The sequence below is a fragment of the Helicoverpa zea genome, chromosome 19 (assembly GCF_022581195.2).
Source record: "Helicoverpa zea isolate HzStark_Cry1AcR chromosome 19, ilHelZeax1.1, whole genome shotgun sequence".
NCBI classification, from domain to species: domain Eukaryota; kingdom Metazoa; phylum Arthropoda; class Insecta; order Lepidoptera; family Noctuidae; genus Helicoverpa; species Helicoverpa zea.
The window spans coordinates 2,612,138-2,631,827 of record NC_061470.1 but is presented as its reverse complement, the minus strand read 5'-3'; the positions used below and the strand labels follow the sequence as shown (position 1 = coordinate 2,631,827).

At 36.6% G+C, this 19,690-nt stretch overlaps 1 protein-coding gene and 2 pseudogenes across 1 annotated transcript; all 3 read left to right on the top strand.

Moving 5' to 3' along the window:
• On the top strand, window positions 1-5,268 carry LOC124639882 (alpha-tocopherol transfer protein-like). The gene is made up of 6 exons (XM_047177391.1): window positions 1-322; window positions 1,633-1,789; window positions 3,160-3,277; window positions 3,635-3,769; window positions 4,075-4,288; window positions 4,687-5,268. Exons 1-6 carry the CDS (start codon window positions 160-162, stop codon window positions 4,839-4,841), a joined length of 942 nt encoding a protein of 313 aa, XP_047033347.1. The 5' UTR covers window positions 1-159; the 3' UTR covers window positions 4,842-5,268.
• A 2,741-nt stretch (window positions 5,269-8,009) lies between these two features.
• LOC124639620 lies at window positions 8,010-13,753 on the top strand (annotated as a pseudogene).
• Window positions 13,754-17,031: 3,278 nt separating this feature from the next.
• The window catches only part of LOC124639619, a 9,830-nt pseudogene continuing 7,171 nt past the window's right edge, over window positions 17,032-19,690 (top strand).

Sequence of the window (19,690 nt, the reverse complement as noted above, 5' to 3'; positions counted from 1 at the left end):
AGATCGTCCATAATCAAATTCAGTTGTACTTAAATCTTTCAAGCATAAGGTCTGAACATCTCAAACGAAATAAATATCATAAAAAACCGGATATCTAAGAAAAAAATAATAAAACAATCATTATAATAATTAAACAATAAAATAACGTGTTGTGAGAAAATGGAGATAATGCCTAAGAATCATCTTTTGGAGTTACCTGATGGAGCAATTGAGCATATAAGAAAACTCTATAATTTGGATAAACCGGGCCGCATTGAGGAAGCCATCAAAATTCTGGAAGAGTGGATCCAGAAACAGGATCATATTGTTAAAAAGGATTTTAGTAAGTACAAAAGCAAATTTTTCTAAAAGTTCTCAAAGGGGCTAGTGGGTTAGTAACCAAACGCCGATCGATCTTAAGGTTAAGCAGATGGTCAGTGGATGGGTGACCATCTTGTCATGACAAATTACCCCGTCTTTTCACGAGTCCAGGTTTCCTTAAGATGTTTTCCTTCACTCAATCGTTGGTGTCTAAGATACCTAGGCTAAAAAAGGACTGAAATAGAAAATTTGGTAATTGTCAGACCGGGAATCAAACTTGAGAGGCTGGTGCTTAACTACTAGGTCATTAGGACCTATCAGAAGATATTCTCCATAGTGATATTGCAATTGTAGTACAGTTTTATACTTGGAAGTGTCAAGTTTTTTTTTTCACTGTTTATTTTTAGGACCCCAGCTATGGTCCACTTGGGGTGAACACACTCGTATGGCTGGTTATGTAATATGTAATTATTTCAAAAAAACTCGTTACCAAGAAAATAATCTGGTTTTATTTTGAATAATAATGATTATTTCAAATAATTTACATACAGGATCTATTGAAGTAGGTTTATTTAGAGGTGTAGTTTGTCTGCTAGTCTATATAAAAATTAATCTATTACCTTCCTCAATAAATGCGACTGTTCTATTTATGGGTCAGGCCCAAATCATCTCGAGGGTTTTAGAAACATCACTAAGACACCTGGAGTCTGGAAGTTGGCGGTGTTTTAGCCTGGATAGTTTGTTGTTGTTACAATTTCACTTTGGGTTTAGATTAGGTGATTTATCAACCTCAAATAACTCCGCTGTTGTGGACATGACAAGGTGCTTTGTATTTAGATTTTCTCCTCAAATCATCATCCTCCGAGCCTTTTTCCCTACTATGTCGGGGTCGGCTTCCAGTCTAACCGGATGTAGCTGAATTCCAGTGCATTACAAGGAGTGACTGCCCTATCTGACCTCCTCAAGCCAGTTACCTGGGCAACCCAATACCCCTTAGTTAGACTGGTGTCAGAATTACTGGCTTCTGTCTACCCGTAACGACTGCCAAGGATGTTCAATGACAGCTGGGACCTACAGTTTAACGTGCCATCCGAAACACGGGCATTGGTGTCTAAGATATACTTAGAAAGTACATACAAACTTAGAAAAGATGCATTGGTACATGCTTAACCTGGAATCGAACCCGCGCCCTCATACTCTAGAGGTTAGTTCTTTGCCCACTAGGCCACCACGACTTTTTTCTACGATCTTCTCCTCAGATACTGCCCCACTAATCTTTCGCATGATGATAACCCACATCTTCAATTTTCGTATGACTATTATTGCTTTTAGGTAAAACTTACCTGGAGAAAACATTGATATCGTGCAAGGGTTCCGTAGAGAAGTCTAAGAAGCAAACAGATAGATTGTGTACCCTGAAAACTTTGGTTCCGAAGTTTTTTAACAAATACCATGTCAAGACGGAGTTGCAACATGTTTTGGATTTAGCGTAAGTAATGTCTTTTTTTTTCTTTTAAAATAAAAGTCTGTGCATCAGTTTAGTCATCATCATTCCTTTGTATCTTGCCCTAACTTTATCATTTTCCATACTTTCCTATCTGATGTCATCTCACTAGTAACATTCTTTGCAGCCTTATCGTCTTTTATAGACATCCATACATTGTTTCTAAATCATGAGGTATTGTGCACATCAATATGGTACCTTTTTTTTTCCGACGTCAAAAATCATCAAATGACCCCTCCCGCTGTGGGTTAGCAGCGGAGAGGGAGTGTCAGACTCTTACTGACTAAAAACCGTCGTGTTCCGTCATAGGCCTTTTGTGTACCAGGGCCGCGGTATCTCTTTCGAACAACCCGCAGCCCCGGCAGGCCTTGGCCCTGCTGGGCCCCGCTGGGGTTGCTGACATCTCTTTGAGGAGCGCGTGGAACACGCGCGCCGTCGACACGGGTCTGTCGTCTAAGTAGACAGAGGGACGATGAGCCACCCGAACTAACCGCCCACAGACCCACGCCTACGGTGGCCGGGAGTCATCTCGCGACACCCGGCGCCCATGGTGTCTACCTGGTCCAGCGCGGCGGCCGGGATGAGAGGTGCGAACTCTCTGGCGTTCCGCCTCCTCCTTCTCGAGCATGACCGCTTCGCAGAAGGAGGCGACGGCATCCCATTCCCTCTCGCCCCGGACCATGGCCTGAACCAGGGCTGGACGCGAGAGGTCGCCGCCGCCCAAAGCCTCGACGAGGACCCGGCGGTGCCCCTCCCATGCGGGGCACACCTGGACTGTGTGGTCCACCATGTCCTCGGGGCTGTCCGCACAATGGTGACACCCGAGACATCAATATGGTACCTGCCATGCACATTAAATAAGGCATCGACCGTCTAACAAGTTTGACGGGATTTGTTTACGATCGTCTGATCGGCCAATTCAATGCATGTAATCAAAATACTGATGGAACCAATCATTTCTTCCACAAAATATGTTTTGGTGATGATTTTTTTTGATTATGGAGCCACTGGAAAAGATTTTCACAAGATCAAACCCTAAAGTGTTGTAACAAGATTTCAAAAATTATATGACATTTCAGCTGTTCGTTTGCATTCGTTATTATGAAGTTTCTTTTGGTCTTCCTCACGCCCTGTTCCCAATTTTATTTGGGGTCGGCGCAATATGTCATTCTCTTCCATTTTCCCCTGTCACTCGTCATACTGACACCCACTCCCTTCTATTCATGTCATCTTTCAGGCAATCCATCCATCTTTTCTTAGGTCTTCCTCTTCCTCTCCGTCCATCTACATTCATACTTGAATGAATTTTTAAATTACGAAGTTTCTTTTGATATTAATATTTTATTTATTTTCAGCTCCTTCACACCACTACCAAAAGTAACAAAAGACTTCTACAGGGTTATTATCATCAAAGTCAGTAGCAAGGACTTGACGGCAGAGGCTTTCATGCAGTATTACCAGTACAATATCATCGTGAGTATCATCATCTGCCTAGCCTTTTCCCTACTACGTAGCTTCCAGTTGAACAGAATGCAGTAGAGTACCAGTGTTCTAAATGGAGCTACTACCTTTCTGATCTCCAAAGCCACGTTGCTTCCTAGTCCGACTCTAGCAGACAGAAGGTCTGATAACCAATCTTTCTGGCTTCTTGAGACTGACTTTTAGCAAATGTTGACTTTATCTTGTAACTTCCAATGCATGAACTGATACAGAATGGAGACTGTTTCTAGTCTTAAATATTTTTTTAACGGATTGTGGTCTATCATCAGTATTCTTTCTTTTTCTCTTTTATTTTAAGGATTGCTCTAATGTTTTTAAATATGTTTTCAGCTCACTGAGTACATCAAAGCGCATGATTACGTGAATGGGTTCATAATAATCAGTGACTATAGTCAGGTCAATATATTTGATCTTATGACCAAAATGAATACAGTCGATTTACAGCAGTTTATTACTATTTTGATGGTAAGTATACTTAACTTTATTAAAACTTTATTTAAACCGTATTTTTATTGTTTCTTCAGCGAGAAGACTTTAGGCGTGTTTGACTTCATTGACTTTCCATTTAACTCAAAACTATGAAATATTCATGATATTATTTTGTATTAAAAGTTGATTTCTCTGTAGGCGAAAACAGAGTGAATCGGTTTTCTAATTTTGTCATGACCTACATAAACTTTATACTATGTAGACTGTTAGATAAGTTGGGTATTCCAAAGGAAATGAAAACTATTCAGGTACGTCCTAAATATTAATTATTTATTTTACAGGAAGGATATGGAGCAAGATTGAAGGGCATACACTTACTCACAGAATCAAAAGCTATAGATCTTTTCGTGAAAACCATGAAACAGTTTTTAAGCGAAAAGATTGGAAATAGAATACATGTACATCCAAATATGGATGCTTTACATAAAATAGTACCTAAAGAGATTTTACCCTCTGATTTTGGTGGTGCTGAAAAATCTATTGAAAAGTTGAATGGTAAGAACTATTTGATCATTTATTTTAAGAAATCTAGTAGATTGCGAATTTTATGTCAGCCGATAATTTGATTCAGCTCTTAAACATAATGTATAGCTACCTATCATGCAATATTTTAGGCTCTACATAAGACTTTCTATATAAGACTTTTACAATTCTGCTACCTGTAAGGTATGTAGTATAGTAAATGCCCCTTCATGAGAGTGGTCACCAGAATTTTTCATTTGTTTCTGAGTTCCTGGGTACTGTGTAAATATGGAGGAATGCACTAGCATATCCATGATTCTACCAATTCTGCAAACTTAGATGAGCCAGAGACGCTTTCATCGATTAAACCACGTCGTCGTAGGCATTATGATGATATTAATAATGTGATGATGTGATTAATTATTTTACAGAGGAATGGATACAAGCATTGAGTTCCGAAGAACACGTGGAATATTTGAAGACGATGAGCAAAGCGTGCACGGATGAATCAAGAAGACTTGCAGGGAAATTCAATGAAGAATGTATGGGAATGCCGGGGTCTTTTAGAAATTTAAGTGTAGACTAATTATAAAGAAATTTTATATTAGTAAAATAATTAGAAGTTAAGTTAATTGTGATTTTACATGATGATGATGATGGGGAAGATTAAAATAAAACAGAGATAGGCGATCTGGCATCGGCCATGTTCAAAAGAGTGAACCTTGAAATGAAAAGCGAAATTTAAACCACAAGCATGGATTTATTGTTAAAATTCGTATGATAAAAGTGCTAGAAGTAGTTTTCTTTGAATCCGCAAAAAAGCCTAAAGCTAAAATATTTACCCAGTGGCAACAGATTACTAGTATGCCTAAGAAATCTTTTTTTATACATTTATAAGAACAATGCAATAATTATGAGTTCACACTGTAATATAATGAAATTAAAAATGTCCTTGTATTAACTAGCGTGTTTGTACAATGTCTTTGTGATGGATTAAATTAATTGTGAATAAAGTTTTTTTTTAATATTTGTTTCTCGAACCCACCCAAATTTGAGACTTACAACACTCTACAAGTCCTTTAATAGCTTACTAGAAACTTTTTATTGCCATTCCATAGGTCAACAGTAAATATTAAGAAAGCTGACTAGTTTCCAACTTTATCTATTGCAAATCCAGACGGAATATTTTTTATTTATATATTTGAAATAAACATAACGGGTACTCAGCTGAATCCTGTTAGACTGGAAGCCGACCCCAACGTAGTTAGGAAAAGGCTCGGGAGAGAGAGTGATGATTTGGAATAAACATCTGGAAAGTCTTCTAGACTGCTAAGAAGTCCGACAGTATTTATGTGTCTTCATACTATCTATCCGCACTATCCACCAACTGTATGATTTGCCAGTAGTCAATCTTTTCAACCTTTATGAAATAACAAAATTCTAGTAACCACTGACCCTTGGTGTAATAAATAAAAATAAATAATAGACAAAACAGGTAAAATTTTGGCAGGTAAGAATACGCGCACACTACAAACATTTGGTGGCCCGATAGTTTGTTTGGGCTCATAAATCATTATGGAGATGAATGGTAGTACGCACATTACAAAAAACCGATATCAGACCGACTACAAAAGTTTGAAGATTTTCTTAAAGGGCTTATTACACTTTACTAAATTCAGTCGTCTAAATGATTTAGTCACTAAATTCAGACAAATGTAATCGCATTCAGGAAGATAGGTTTCTAAATTTAGGAAAAAGTACGGCTACTGACTCACTAAATCATTTAGAAATCTAATTAGAGTCGAATTTAGGAAAGTTTGATCGCATTTAGTCGATTTAGTCGGTGTGCAGCACTTTCGGCGAGTGGATGTGTCAATATGTCGCATGCCGTTTGTTATTTGAAAAATTGAGTATTTTGTTTTCTATACTAATATTATAAAGAGGAAAACTTTGTTTGTTTGTTTGTTTGGTTGTAATGAATAGGCTCAAAAACTACTGGACAGTTTTTAAAAATTCTTTCACCATTCGAAAGCTACATTTTACACGAGTAACATAGGCTATATTTTATACGGGCAGTAGTTACCACGGGACGCGGGTGAAACCGCGGGAAAACGGCTAGTTGTATATATGGTGTCACAAGACTTAGTAAAATATCGAACGATCTTGAATCCATTCGAAGATAATTTCTGAAGTCTGCCGGTTCTAAAACACTCATTATATTCATGTTTGTAAATCAAATATTCCTTGACCCACGTCTTTCTTTTCTTTTCCTTTATTTTGATGGACCCAACGGCCACAGCCACGGCGAGGCCAATTTTTTGAATTTTGGAGAGCACTGGAGCCATTTTATTTATAAACGTCCGCCTTTGTTGCGTTTCAGCAGGCAACTGATTTAGTAACTATATTTAGAACAGTGTGATTAGAAGCTTCTAATTTCGTTCTTTTTCTGAATCCTAATTAGGCTACTAAATTTAGTAAAGTGTAATAAGCCCTTAAGAAGAATTATGCCTACCCGAGTCAACTGTCAGCCAACTGTTTAATTTACAGTATGCGGGTACTCTAAATATACAATTAGGTACTAATTTATCAGCTTAATTTTACAGTACCTATATTTTTTTAACTTCTGGTAGAACCCCCAGACTTGTAAAAAATTGTGCAATTAACGTAAACACAGAATAGTCATTTAGCCATTCCACGTATCCTACTCGAAATAATTATGTTTTTAAGGCATTTTAATAATTAATCCATTAATTGTTTTATGATCCTCGTTAAAAAAACGAGATTTTGAAATATCTTAAGAGCATACAGACTAAACAGTCGATCGACAGTTGACCCGATGGTTGGCATATTTTTTGTAAAGAAAATCTTAATTCCATTCCAAGTTTTCAGTCGGTCTGATATCGGTTTTTTGTTACGTGCAGACTACCATTAATTTTTATAATGATTTATGAGACCACCCACTTTAAAATTTTGGCCGACTAAAAGTTGTCAGTGTGCGGGAGCTCTAAATCTACATATGTCTAGACCGGTTTCACAGGACTGCGTATGATAAGTGCAGACACTGGTGCACTTATTATTTTCTCATTCTCAAAGTCCGATGCGACGGCAATCCAAAACGATGGGAGAGAGACCTAGCAACGCAATTAATACTAATGTATTTCTTCTATTTTTTATGTTGTGTATGTTTTGTACTGGGGTTTTTCTTAAGGACAAAATCATGGATAAAAAGTAGGCTAATCAGATTAGCACTTGTTACGCGGCAATATTTACAAAGGACAGCATCCTCAAAACGCCCCCTTGTACCACCAACTTTTCTAACGTGATATGTCCCATTGCTGGGTAAAGGCCTCCTCATTTCCTCTCAACCCTTCGAGTTTTACCACCATCCACATTTTCAGGGACCTATCCCGTAGTCGTTGGCTAGTTTGGGGTATCCATCAGGTGAAAATATTGGCCCAACTCTTTACCAATCTGAATTTTTTAACCGCAATCGAGAGTAGACTAAGAAGTTTCTTACTACTCTACAGTACCTACAAAAATTTTTGGACAGAAACCCACTCAAAACTAGTTCTGAATCATAGATAAGAGACGTTTCGAAAAAAATTTGAATAATTGAAAAAAGGTTATATATACTGGATAATAAATTAATGAGAACTAGTTGAACAAAGAATTTCAATACAAACACAAAACTCTCACGCATTAAGACAAATAAAAAATAAAACTTTAATTAGTGGTGACAAAAATTTGCTTTAAAATGGGATTAAGTACTGAGACAAGTCTTTTAGCATTACCTGATGAGATTATTGAGAAGATAAGAAAGATTTTCAATCTGGATAAACCAGAGAGGCGTGCAGAAGCTGTCAAAATTTTGCAGGAGTGGCTTCAAAAGCAGGATCATATTATCAAGAAGGATTTTAGTAAGTGGTAAATTATTTTAATAGGCTTTTATCTACCTGCATGGATGTTTGTATGATTGTGTGTCTGTATTAAATCTTCGTACTTAGGAACACATAGCTGCCCAAATAGGCTAAATTTTAACACAGGTATTTACGCTTAGAGTATTTTCAAGGCCGTTGATGGTCGGTAGAGTAAATATAACTAGAGGCGTGTCCTAGCTTCAATACTTTCTCATTTCTATTTGGGATAAAAAAAAAATCGATCTCATGACGCTCGGGCTGAGAAAAAGAAGTATGTTCGGTTAGGAGAGAGGATGCAGTTGCTGACTAATTTTAAGTTAATTTTTTTTTTTTTAATATCACTTCACACAAATAACAAAGGTAAGGAAATGGTTGTAGGCTTCTTCTTACCGGGTTGGATATACTACATTCTAAGTACGTTTGATAGTAATAATATATATGATACATTTTAAAGCTAAGCGTCCACTTGTCGGTATCGTACGCAACGGACGTATCGCACGCAACGGATCGTAGTATTATTTATATAGAAACTCAAACAAGTGCGTCCACCTGTCCGCATCGTACGCATCGCACATCTTGTTTGAGTTTCTATATAAATAATACTACGATTCATTGCGTGCGATACGTCCGTTGCGTACGATACCGACAAGTGGACGCTTAGCTTTAAATAATATCTTTCCTGATTTTATTTTCGAGTATAAAGAAAATATAGATGAGTACTTTTTACACAAACTATTTGATATATAAAGGTTTGCTTGTCTTGAAACCAAAATAATGAAGTAAAATGTATACAAAATAAAATAACTACTACTCGTGCATACGTAATTAATTACTATGAATAACACTTACGAAGGTTTGACAAAGCCATACTTTTGATACCGGTCCTCTTAACTTGGTCATTGAATATATTACCATGTTGCTTAACGGGTATCCAACTTTTTGCCAGATTGTATACTCCTAATAAGTAGGTATACAAAACTTGTATATTTCAACTATACATAATTCAAATATACTAGTCTTACCAAGGACTATAGGATTACTAGGGTAACTGCGTTGAAGAGGTCAGCTAGAAAATCGCGCCCTGTAAAAAACTGGTACTCAGGTGCATCCTGTTAGACTCCAACATAGTTGGGAAAAGGCTAGGCAGATGATGATGATTTTGACTATACCGAAAATACTTTGCATTATTTCATCTAATTTAAGTTTTATAAGACAAGTAGATCAGAAAAAGCATTATGTTTTTAACCACTGTTTCTTTGTAATTACAGGTGACGATTATTTAGAAAGAGTGCTAATAACATGCAAGGGTTCCGTAGAAAAGGCGAAAAAGCAGATTGATAGATTGTGTACATTGAAAACTTTTACCGAAGTTCTTTGCTATGACAAATGTCAAGACAGTTTTACCGGAAGATTATTTTGTTGATAAGTAAGTATATATATATATTGTTTAAACTAGTTTGTGAAACTTTTATCGTCCCACTGCTGGGCTCCGGCCTCTTCTCACACGGAGAAGGATCAAGCATTAATCACCACGCTTGCTCAATGCGGGTTGGTGATTACAGACTATATGTATAGTCCAGGTTTTCTCAAGATGTTTTCCTTCAACTTTTATCAGCCATTGGTTTTTAAGATATACGTAGGTACTATCTATATTTAAGTACAGGGTGTCTTGTAATCAATTTATACAAAAATGAAACCCGTTTTCCGTTGTCACGGCATAACATGAAAACGGCTTGACCGATTTGGCTGAAAATTAGAGGGGAGGTAACTTAGATCCGGGAGAAGGTTTTAGGATAGTTTTTGTCACTATCCGGCTACAGGACGCGGGTGAAACCGCGGGCGAAAGCTAGTTCGATATATATCCGGAATGAGTTGTCAGAAGGTTCCAAAACCAACAAACTAATATGGATTCAGTAATTTATGAGTTTCTTTTCGATTTTAATTAAATACAATACAATATTTAAATACTACCCGTCTTACCACAAAAACTTTTAAACGTCAGTTTAAGCCTTGTCTAAAAAAATGTCAAATTATGACGTTGACATATGGTTCATTTTGCAGCCACAAAATTTTTAGACAACTGTAAACCAGGCGTTAAAGTTTTTGTAGTAAGGCCATACTAATTTTAAATACACTGTTTTTTAATTAGAACCATTTTATGCGATGTGATACCTCACTTATTTAATATTAAGCACATTAATTAAAATTAAAATTATTATGTTACTATGCAAAATCCATTATTTATTACATTATTCATAATAACAAAGTCACTTTTTCAGAAAAAAAAAAAAAAACAATTTTGTTAGTTTATCATATAGGTACGCATAAGCTCCGAACTGATAAACAGATTTAGATTTTTTTAACTTTTCTTTCAGATTGTTCATCCCCCTACCTCAGCTAACTAAGGATTTGTACAGAGTCATACTTTTAAGCTTTGCTGGAAAACAAATTACTAGCGAAGTACTATGGCATTACTTCCAATTTAGTGTTGTTGTAAGTATATTTTTTTAACCTTTGTCATTAATTTATTTTTGAACATATATTTTACATTTTTAAATATTAAATATAAAAATAAAAAAACATTTAAAAATATAAAAAATAGGTTGCCACCGATATCGGGCACGGGGGTCCAAGGTACCGGTGGTTAGGGTCCCAGAGACAGAACCTCCTCACAAATTAACCTTAATTTAACCTTATTATTAATCTGTCTTCTATGTCAAAAACTACAGAAACTATTTAAATGATCAGCAGACAGCTATATATTAGTTTGCGTCGTTGGTCTAGTGGTCATAAGCGCGGCTGCTGCGCTTGAGGGCTCGGGTTCGATACCGGGTCGGACCGAAATCGCTTTGTGGGTTTTAGAAACTTTCACAAGCATCCCGTAGTCTGGAAGTTGGTGATTGATACAACCGTGCATCGGAGAGCACGTTAATGTTGGTCCTGCGCTAGATAACTCTCCGGTTTTGTCGGATTTTCTTTCCCATCGGGTTATGAAAATGAAGGAACAGTGAGTGCACTTGTGTCGGCGCCAATGCTTGTGCACTGTAATATGTCTTGCGCAGCTGGCTGATCTCCTTATATGAGAACAACCGCCGTGGCCGAAATCGGCCGTGGACGCCATTATATAGCCTGAGAAAGAACATAGGCTACTTTTTATCCAGGCGCGGGAATTAGTAACCTCACGAGGCAAGTGAAACTGCGGAAAGCAGTCAGTACTATTTAAATCTCAAGGTCACTGCTCGAATTGTTTTGTAAACAAATTAAGCTACCCTTCCGAAATTTAAAGCAACTTTCGCACGGTCGACGGCCATCGGATCTCGACTTCCGCGTGCACCCAATGTCATAATCTGAAAATGATAGAATAATATAAATAAATGGATGGTTATAAACGTTCGATTAAACAGCTAACCCTTTTAGTGGACAAACGCCATTCAAAAGCCGACTAGTTGAATGTGAATACAGCTAGATTTGTTTGTTCAACAATTACAACTAGGATACTGGTTTACTCCCGCTGTGGATGCAGTGTCTGACATTCCCTGTGTCAGACTCTTACTGACTAAAACCAACCATGTTCCTTCTTAAGACCTTTATGTACCAGGGCCACGGTAACTCTTTCGAACAATCCCGCAGCCCCGGAGTGTGACGTGGTGACGTCGCGGCGCGTCGCTTTGGATCTCTTTGCATTCGCGATTTGCTCATGCAGGACATGCCCTTAGGATTTTTTTTTTACCGTCAATATTTCTCAAGGTGGATGTGTGATTTTAGACTTTCAAATCCAGGTTTCTCAAGATGTTTTCCTTCACTTTTACTCTAATACGACTGGACCGATTTCAAGGTAATTTGTTAGAAGTACGGGATGTATTTATGTTAATGTTATTTCTTCTTCTTTCAGCTTAGCGAATATATGAAACTGAATGATTATTTACATGGTATCATTATAATATATGACTTCAGGCATGTAAATTTATTTGATTTGGTGACCAAACTGAATACAGTGGAGTTGCAACAGTTTGTCAGCATTCTTGTTGTAAGTATTAAAACAATTATATTGTCATAAAAATATTATTTACTTTAATTTCAAAGTTACTAAAATATATTGAAGGCCTACATGCTGTATAGGTTTCCTTATTCCGTCACTGCTTAAAAAAAAAAAACAACTTTTGATAATTGCTTTAGCCATTGTTCCAAAAAAGATTTTTTTTATTGATAAACTGTAGGTACATTACATTTTAAAATAAATTAAATCTATATTTACATAATTTCTTCCATAGTTCAAAATATACTTGTTTTCTCCATGGATCTTTGTTTTTCCACAAAATTGTACTTTCAACCGACTTCCTAAAAAGGAAATCCTCAATTTAAATCCAATCATCATCATCATATCAGCCAATTGCCGTCTACTGCTGAACATAGGTCTCCCAAAACAATCATCCAATAAAATATCTAATTAAATTCTTTCATATTTTCAGGAAGGATTTGGTGCAAGATTAAAAAGCATACAAGTAATAACCGAATCAAAAGCCATAGAAATATTAATTAACATAGTTAAACAAGTTGTTAGCGAGAAAATCGGTAAACGATTTGTAGTGCAAAACAGCTTAGAAGGACTTTATAAAGTAGTCCCAAAAGAAATTCTACCAGTAGAATATGGTGGCGATGAAAGATCCGCACATAAGTTGCAAGGTAAGAAAGATTGTGTAAAGAGAATTAGAACTTCGAGAAATATTAACAAGCAAAAAAAAATATGTTAACTTCACTCCAGAAGTTGTTCTATTAGGTTTCTGCTGTGTTTATTTTACCACCAACTGCCACACACAGATCCCGGCTTTTTTTTTAAAGAAATCGATTAACTACATAAGTAGGATAAAAAATAATTATAGTGCACTCTCTATTACTTCACTCCCATAGTCAAATGTCAATACGGCGAAACCAGAGAAATATCAGAATCTCGTCTCTTCTTTTTTTAAATGGAAAATCATCAGATGGTCAGAGTCAGATGACCACTCTGATTGCAGCGTGAGAGAGTATGAAAATTTTACTGACTAAAACCCACATTTGTTGTAAGTGCCAGAGAATCGGCAACTCTTTGAACAATCCTGACAAAAACTAACAAAGCATCAAATAAATAATTATAATTAAACATTTCTTAATTACAGAGGAAATAATTGAAGAACTATCGATGGAAAGACACGTGAAATACATGGAGATGATGAGCAATGCCTGCACTGATGAAACGAAGCGACACGCCGGGAAGTTCAATGAAGAATATATGGGCATGCCAGGGTCTTTTAGAAATTTAAGTGTAGACTAATTATAGATAAATAATATATAAATTAAATAAGTAATATTCTATGTTATTTGGCATGAAAATGTGAAAATATTCGTTCAATTAAAAATAAGGGCGATGTTAGACTATTTTTTCTACGCGTACATGCGCTCGTCTCGGCTTATTATCACGCTTTGAGCTTAAAATATTAGAGTTACATACGGTTTCTTAAATTAGTTGTGAGAAGTAAATGCTGGCAGTTATAAGCATCAACGCTCGTACGAAATGCAGGTGTGTCAAAAGTGGAGCTATTATGAATTACAAACTTATAAAAACTGATGTATATGGCTTTGTTATATGCATGTCTGAAATTGCTCTTAAATATGATTTATGCTCAGATAAATGAATGAGATTGTATGCAAGATTTTGACGATAAAGAGGCAAATAGGTTACATATTTAAGATCCTTATCTATTTTATCTTTAATCGTTTATTCTGGACTAGCTTCTGCCCGCGACTTCGTACGCGGATCCTGTCCCTTATGCCAGCGACTACGGGGTCAGCAAAATCAAAGATCTGAATAGTCTGATATTGAATTTTAAGGGCCCGTTGACTTGGAAACAACGGAATACGCATAACCATTGGAAACGTTCCATGTATTTAATTTTTGTACTTTAACGGCAAAAGCACAGCAGACTAAACAAAACGCTGAGAACTGAACCGCAATAGACGTGACCATAGGGATAAAAGTGGTGATTCTAATTAGTCCGCATTTAAGTTGTGAGTGGCAAAAATATTAGGTACACGTATTATTACGTAAAAAAACATTAAATAGATGACAAAGTCGTGGTGACTTAGTGGAAGTCGTGGTGGTTTAGTGGGTAGAGAACCAATCTCTCGAGTATGAGCGTGCGTCTTTGATTCCAGGTCTGGCAAGTGCCTGCCAATGCAACTTTTCTAAGTTCGTATGTACTTTCTACGTATATTTTGGATACCAATGACAGTTATTTGGTGGGGATGTTAAACTGTAGGTTCCGGCTGTCATTGAACATTCTTGGCAGTCGTTATGGGTAGTCAGAAGCCAGTAAGTCTTACCAAGGGGTGTTGGGTTGAGCGGGTAACCGGGTTGTGGAGGTCAGATAGGCAGTCGCTCCTTGTAAAACACTGGTACTCAGTTGCATCGTGACTGGAAGTCGACCCTAACATAATTGTGACAAAGGCTCTTGAGATAATAACGACAATAATAATGAGATACAGCACCGCAGGACATCTGAGGCTGATGACGGGGAGTAGCGACCCCGCGGGGCTATATATACTGAGTTCTCCAGGGAGAGTATACTGTCCCCCATCTCCGGCCGGTTGGAGTGAACCATGACGGGGGTAGGTTCTCACGCCTCTTGGCTTGGCTTGGCCATCCAGAGTGGAGTCGCTAGAGCAGGATTAGTAGCCCTGCTCGGAGGGGTAGGTGCCTCATGGTAAGCACAGGGAGCGCGTAATCAGCGTTTAAAGTCCACCGAGGTATCCTCACCCTACAGCCGCTCATGTACCTGTTGCCCTCTTGTTGCTATTCAGTGTCTGGTTCCCGGGGGCCCAGTAAGTGAGGTGGCAAGTCTCCACCTGCCATTTTTACATGTAGCTAATACATTGTCATCCACTAACTTCCCATCACAATAGCCCAAGTACTTTTTCCTCCATAGTTAGCAATAGTTTAGCACAGAACCGGGGATTGTCTTATTTTAACGACGTCCACCGGGGATTGTCCTGGGTTCATTTCTATAGTGTAATAAAGGGATAATCGTCGGTTTTGTGTCACCATTTCATTAAAGTTGTCTCAAAAGGCTTCAGCGGGTTGGCTTCGGCCCCACGTTTTGCCTCCCAAAAATTCGGAACTCTGTAGTCCCGAGGTCTGGAAGAGACATACAAAATAATAATGAGATATAACGCAACAAAGTCGGAGAGTGGGGGGCTCGTGACGCCACGTCTAGGTATGTAAAATTTGTACTAAGCAGTGACTTAACATGAAATTCAAGCGTGTTGTATCTTCGTTATTATTTGTTTGTGCGAGAGAGAAAAGAAAAATACGTGTCCATTATTTTAGGGTTATCTATAAGACGGACTAATTACTTTTTTTTGATTCGCCATACCTATTTCATAACATTCATTTCTATACATTACAAGTTTAGTATTGCTCTTGAAGTTCACATCAGGTGTTCCAGATCTTCGATGTTTATACGTCAATAGAGAGTGCTTATCAGATTGAACCACTTTTGCTAAAACGTCTTATCTTCATATGCTATAGTCTAGCTGGGCCCCTGGAGTTCCACATCAGGTGTTTTAGATCTTCAATTTGTAGAAGTCAATAGAAAGTGCTTATCAAATTGAACAACTTTTGCTAAAACATCATACCTGTATATGGTACAGAGAAGCTGGGCTCTTGGGGTTCCACATCAGGTGTTCCAGATCTTCAAATTTATTATCTCAGCTGAAAATGCTCATCACATGAAACAATTTTTGCCATGGCACCATTTTTGTATCTCTTATAGTTTTGTTGGTCTGTTGGAGTTCTGCATCAGGTCTTCAAGTTTCGAAGATAAATTATAGCCTATATGTTGACCAGGCTTAATACTGATACAACAAAGAAAAAATCATTGAAATCCGTTCAGTAGTTCGGAAGATTAGCGTGTACAAACAAACAGACATACAGACATACAGACAGAATTTTTTTTTTGGATTTGTGCTCTATTACTGTTTCTAAACCCCACCCAATTATTATTTTTTTAATATATTCAATGTACAGACACAGTTTTTTTACAGATTTATTATATGTATAGATATAGATTATTATATGTATAGATTACCCATTAAATTCAATTTTCTTAATAGGCAAAACATAAAATGTACAAAGTACTTATGTATCTAATCGTAGCGAAGATGATAGTTTTATTAAACGAATTAATTGCTGGAAATGAGTCTAAATATTATATTTACATGAAAAATAATACAATTTATCCCGACAATAAATTAAAACAATTTTATTTATTAAATTATTAGATGATTTTGGGTATCGTATTTTAGTTTTCCATTGAACCATTGTTTTTCTTATTGGTTTATTGATTTTATGTAGTTCAATGTAAATGTATAGAATGTATTATGTATTAAAAATATTTTAAGAAAACTGTTCTAGTTGTTATTTAATTTAATTATGAAAAATAATTTGAGGTAAAAACATATCAAGCCATCTAAAGGCATTTTAATAAATTTATGTAATCATAATAATTTTATTTATTTCCACAAATCAAATAATAACTTACCAATTAAGTTTTATTCATCATTTATTACAGAACCCTAAAGTTAATTATAAACCAGGCCTTAAAGCTTATAAATGCAAGTCTGACTCAATAATAACCCAGTTACTTTCCGACGTTCGATAACTGCAGTTACTACAATTATAACAAAAAACATTTAATTTTAAACTTTAATAAATAAATAAATTTAATTATAAAATAAAATAAAAGACAATAATTGATAATAATTTAAAATAAATTCCCATCTATTACAATTTAAAATATTGTAATAGTTTATTTAAATTTAAAAATGGAATCACAACCAGAAAGTCATCTTTTAAAATTACGTAAAGATACCAAGGAGAATGTTAGGAAAATATATAATTTGGACAAGCCTGGCAGACTGGAAGAAGCCATCAAAATATTGCAGCACTGGATTCAGAAGCAAGATCATATCCTCAAGAAGGATTGGAGTAAGTTATTTTTCATATTAAAAATAATTTGGACTAACATTTCTCAATAAAAAAATGAATTATATAGCACGCTTTTTTATCTATGTAGCTATAAACTCTATCCAAATTGATATTACAGTAGCGGTTTTATCGCGGTTTTACTTGATAAAATATAGCTTATGTAGTAGGGAAGAGCTTTCCAACAGTGAAAGATTTTTTTAAACCGATACTAGTACTTTTGGAGCACATAGGTACTAAATCCTCTTTATTTATTTATTTATTTAATATTTCTGCACATTTTGTACAAGGGCGGACTTAACGCCTTAGGCGTTTTCTACCAGTCTACCTTTGAATCCTCTTTATTTTACAAGTATAGATTATATAGATATTCCCAAGGATTCAACATCTTAAGTTATTTCAAACTAGCTTTTGCCCGCAACTTCGTTCGCGTGGAATAGTGACTACCAGCAGATTTTTGATTTGACCAATAGATGGCGCTATATGTCCGGAATATTTTTTTTTTTTTTTTGTAATAAAAACTATCCTATGTCCTTTCTCAAGTTTCAAACTATGTCTGTACCAAATTTCACACAAATCGGTTCAGTAGTTTAGGCGTGAAGAAAAGACAGACAGACAGACAGACAGAAAGACAGACAGACAGACAGACAGAGTTACTTTCGCATTTATAATATTAGTTTGGATGACCTCAGAAGTTCCTGTCTAAAAGGGCAACTTCTAAAGACAAAATAATTATAAACGTAGGTTGTAGGCGAGTAACTGGGTTGACGAGGTCAGATAAACAGGTGTTCCATGTTAAACACTAGTACTCAGTTGCATCTACGGCAGATTTCAATAAGCTATCTATCTTTTGATTTTCTAACTGGAGATTTTAATTTGACATTACTTTTATGTAAGAATTCTATCTTCGGCTGTTATTTGAAAATTTTGCCAGTGGTAACGGGTGGTCAGAAGCCAGTAGGTTTGACAAACAGTCATTCCTAGGGGTATTGAGTTGCCCGGGTAACTGAGGAGGTCAGATAAGCAGTCGCTCCTTGTAAAACACTGGTACTCAGCTGCATCCGATTAGACTGGAAGCCGACCCAAAAATAGTTGACAAAAGGCTTGGCATATGATAAAGAATTATATCTCTAGTAAGCGCAACCACCATTAGATATGCTATTGGAAGCCACTGTTGCACTGAGAGCCGATTAAAACGTAGAAATTGGTTAAGCAGACAATAGGGTACCCTATTGTCTGCTTAACCAATTTACCAATTTACTACCTTGTTACTAAGGGAGAAGATGCAATGATTTTAATCAATTTGCACCTAGCAGCCTCGTGTATCATATCAGATAAAATTGCTCAGATTATAATCACTACGAACATGTCGAACAAGATTATAATAATTACAGTTACGTCACATCAATGACGATTGGACCGTTAACTCTTGCAAAGAAGTTTTTCCTTTTAGAAAATAATTACCGGTCGTGTTAACTAGGAGGTCGTAGTTATTTTCGCATTTACCTCGCTTTATTTAACTGTGATAAATAGTTTAGCTGGAAAATGCTATTGAGTGGTTTTTATGTGATTTTCTTCGATTATTAACGGCGCTTTCACACTAGTAGTAATTTTCCTTGTAGTCGTATAAGCGCATTTACGCGGGACATGTAGGTACCGATCGCGAGAAAAAATTCGTTCGTACTTACAATAAAAAAGTGCTCGAATGATTTTTATTTCTAGACTTCAGCTGATAAGTCTAGAGTCACCAAAAGTGACTCTTAGGTAGGGCTGCCATCTCGAATTTCGCCAAACCCGGACAAACATTTAAAAAACCCGGACATTTGGCGTAAATCACATTTTTCCCCCGAACGAGTACGATTTTGTTTAAACAAAATAATACCTAATTTGTAATCCATTTACTATTAACATATACTTAAATTCAATGAGGTGCTTCCTTACATGAAAAGTGTCCGGTTTTCCCGGGACACTTCATGAAACCCCGCCCGGACGGCCCCCGGACGGCCTCCAAAAGAGGACAAATCCGGGGAAACCCGGACGGATGGCAGCCCTACTCTTAGGTATAATGATGGGTCCATGCGATACCAAGTTCGCACAGAATTTTCTAGAATTTTGTCTGCGCAACAATTTTTGTATACAAATGCCTGAGCCAGTGATAAGTTTGCACATACATACATCTTGACATCATACTTTCACTCAGACCTCAGATTTTTGCTCTGTATCCTGTGGACCTAGCATTACTCAAGATCGGACTTCATCATCATCATTATCATCATCTCAGCCATAGGACGTCTACTGGTGAACATAGGCCTTCCCCTTAGATCTCCACAGATACCTGTTGGAGGCGACCTGCATCCAGCGTCTTCCGGCGACCTTTATAAGATCGTCTGTCCGCCTTGTTGGTGGACGATTTTACCTTTTTTACTGGTATTAATTACCTTATCACAATGATGAATGATGATACAAGGATGTATGGCGTTAGTCCTACATTGCACGAGT